Raw genomic sequence first — 3472 nt, 5'->3', positions numbered from 1 at the left:
CCACTATTTTCTAGTTGGGGTCCACTTGAAATTTAGATTTATCTAATTCTCTTTGTAATGCCATAAAACTATCTCTAAAAATGGTTGGACGGTATGGATACAACACATGCATCGTTGTAGGGTCCACATAGCTTAGTGACGTCACTTCAGTAGCGACTTGGCTACTGACCTTGTCAGTATCCAATCCGCGCCCAAGCGACGAACAGATGCCCCCATGCATCTCATAAGTAATGGACGTTTGTCACATGTTATTAAAAGAGCCACTGATGCTTATCAAGATAGGGTGTAGGTTAGCTACAGGTTATGCGGGTCCCACTAAGGGCCTGTTTCGCCAGGTGTATTAGGTGGTATTAGATGGGATGGTATTCATAATCTCAAATACCATCCCTTCTAATACAACTGGTTGACATATTTGGAATGGAGGATGAAAATTATTTTGAGATTGGTGCCCAAACACCGTGGTTATGGGTGGGATTTTGCCATCCCTAATTGATTCTCCGAATCCCACCTCTGCAAGTTGTAAGGGAAGGGGCCTTTACTCATGGGTCCCAACTTGATCTGTATGTTTCATCCAAGCTATCCATCCAATTTTCCATTCTTTTTATCCTTAAAACCCAAAAATGAAGTCTATCTTCATCCTAGGTGGGCCATAGAGACCGAAAAACTCATACCTCACACTCACATGCATAGAATTTTATAGTGGGTTTTTACTTATGGGACCCATAATGAAGTAGCTGTTAAATCTATACCATTTACTTCTTTAATTAGGTTATTTTGACCACTGGAACCAAAAATCAAGCTGATCCAACCATCAGTGGACTACACTATAAGTGACGGTGGGTTGGTAAGACCCACTCACGTCACTGCTCGCGGAGGTGGGGTGGAGTGTCCCACTCGTGACCCCACCATGATGTATATGATATATCCACACTGTACACCAGTTTCTCTATATCATTTTAGGCCATGGGCAAAAAAATGAGGCAGATTCGAGTTTCAAGTGGCCACACAGAGGGAAATGAACTCCTGCTATTGAAACCTTTCAAGGCTCTCTGTGCAGTCCCTCATCATCCAAACCAGTCAAAGTTAGGATCCATAAGACCCGCTCGAGCTAACATACTTGGTGAACGGGGGGATTGTCCAAATGGAGCCCACCTCGATGGTGACACAAAAAAATATATAAAAATGATTTATACATTTGCAATCCCATGATTTATCTTTCCCAAACAAGATTTGGCTCCAATCCTGCTGGATAGAAGTTACTCCCATATCTTCCAAATATGGCATTAAAAAGCATGGGATACACCCAATCTAGAGATAATACCTTACACATGCATTTAATGCTACTTTTTCATCAATTCCATCCAGCTTAATCCCACCTAATGCAGGTGGCCAAATGGGTCCTAAGAGCTTAGTGACAGTGGGGCCACCTTGATGTATTTGTTCTATATCTGTTTTGCCAGCTTATTATAGTACATGATATCAAAACTAAATCAGGTACAAATCTCAAGTGGACCGCATAACAGATTGGTCCACCACATAACAGGTGGACCACTATTAAAAAATTTCTACAGTCCACCGTAATGTTTATTTGCCATCCAATCTGTTGAAATTGTTAGACGGACCTAGATGAAGGGAAAAAACAAATATCAGCTTGGTCCAAAACTTTTATGGCCCACAAAAAGTTTTTAATGATCAGTCAACACTTTTTCCTATGGTGTGGTCCAATTGAGATTTGGGTCTGCTTCATTTTTTGTAACATTTCCTTAAAATAACCTGGAAAAACGGATGGACGGCGTGGATATATAACATATACATTGAGGTGGGCCCCACAGTCAGGAACTCACCCATGAGCTGTTACTCCGGACTCACCTAATCCGCACCCCATGAAGATGGGCTTCCGCTGGATCGACACGTTGAAAAGATTCTATCCAACCATAACAACGAGTGTAAGCAAATGGACACTTGGTATCATCAAAATCTGGCCGTTGATACATATCAGTTAATAAAAATGGACACTTGGTATCATCAAAATCTGGCCGTTGATACATATCAGTTAATAAAAATGGACACTTGGTATCATCAAAATCTGGCCGATGAGGGGTGTGGGGCCCATCCTGTAATGGCTATAAAATGGATCCGTGGGCCTTCAATCAGGTCCATTCCTCGACCAGCGAATCAGACCTACCACCTAATTCCTCTAAAAAGTCACAATCTGACGGTAACCCTTCTCCCATACACCTTAATCTACTTGATACCCTAACAAGCTCCGTGCTGCCATGTTAGTTTCCCACAATTTAAAAAATGGTGCAGACTCTTCAACCGTACCCATGGCATAGTTGTACAACAATCCACACTGTCCAAATCACTGACCCGACCGGTAATGGATAACATGAACCACCTGAATTTTCCCATCAATCTGAACCACTCACTATTTTATTTTTAACCTTCCATTTGATATCCATTAATTGGATGGTTAGGATTGCTTGAAAATAATCATATGCTCTATCCATAATCAAACCCATAAGTTTGATGGTTTGGATGGCTCCTACCTCAGTACCCATGTGAATAGAATGAGTCACCACCATTTTTAAAACTGTACAAAACTCACATAAGGGCCCCTCCTTATTATATCACTAGTTGTAAATCCAATCAAGTCAAGTGGCATTCCTGTAATTCTCAACAAAATAAAGGTTATTTCCGTACACCCTCCTACCTTATAACATACACATCCATTCAATCCTCCCTACATGCTTCCTGTTGCAATATAGCCAAAGAGAGATAGAGAGAAACAACAACAACATGGAGATTTCTTCACCTCTCCATTTCATCCTCTCCATCTCAATCCTCCTTTGCATAATCTCATCATGCAACGTTAATGCAGGTGACCACCAATTGGGCTGGGTCCCACAAAGGCCCACCTGTCATGGGTCGATCGCCGATTGCGAATCCGCCGCCGAATTCTCCATGGATTCCGAGATCAACCGCCGCATCCTCGCCACGAGCCAGTACATAAGCTACGAAGCGCTCAAACGCGACAGTGTGCCGTGCTCACGGGCTGGCGCGTCTTACTACAATTGCCGGCCAGGGGCTCAGGCGAACCCATATACCCGTGGTTGCAGCCAAATCACACAGTGCCGGAGCTAGCTATGTGGTTTTTGATACAAATGAACCGCTTTGATACCATGATAACTACTCAAATATGGAGCGAATACGCCTTTTATATTCAAATACCGGCATATCGACACATGGGTATAGTACCGATACGTTACGTATTTTGGAGTGTCATGGTATCATGGCATGGAGATTACTAGTTTCTTGTTTTGAAGAAATATTGGATGTGTATGTTGTTATTAAGTATATGTTTATGTAAAACATTGAATTTTTACATGTTTGATTTTTTTCCTTGGAAGTGTCATAGATTGTGGAAAGTTGTTTTTTTTTTTTTTTTTTGTTTTTTTTGTTTTTTCTAATG

General features: G+C 41.6%; 1 protein-coding gene across 1 annotated transcript; it reads left to right on the top strand.

The window, feature by feature from the left end:
* Nucleotides 1-2799: 2799 nt before the first annotated feature.
* On the top strand, nucleotides 2800-3144 carry LOC131230418 (protein RALF-like 1). Its single transcript, XM_058226344.1, has one exon. It carries the CDS (start codon nucleotides 2800-2802, stop codon nucleotides 3142-3144), a length of 345 nt encoding a protein of 114 aa, XP_058082327.1.
* Nucleotides 3145-3472: the final 328 nt, after the last annotated feature.

The sequence above is a fragment of the Magnolia sinica genome, chromosome 17 (assembly GCF_029962835.1).
Source record: "Magnolia sinica isolate HGM2019 chromosome 17, MsV1, whole genome shotgun sequence".
Lineage (NCBI taxonomy): Eukaryota > Viridiplantae > Streptophyta > Magnoliopsida > Magnoliales > Magnoliaceae > Magnolia > Magnolia sinica.
The sequence above is the reverse complement of the archived record's forward strand: the minus strand, read 5'-3'. Positions and strand labels throughout refer to the sequence as shown.

Bases quoted from the DNA above. Each gene is read 5' to 3' on its own strand.
- LOC131230418 (XM_058226344.1), top strand. From the start codon at position 2,800: ATGGAGATTTCTTCACCTCTCCATTTCATCCTCTCCATCTCAATCCTC.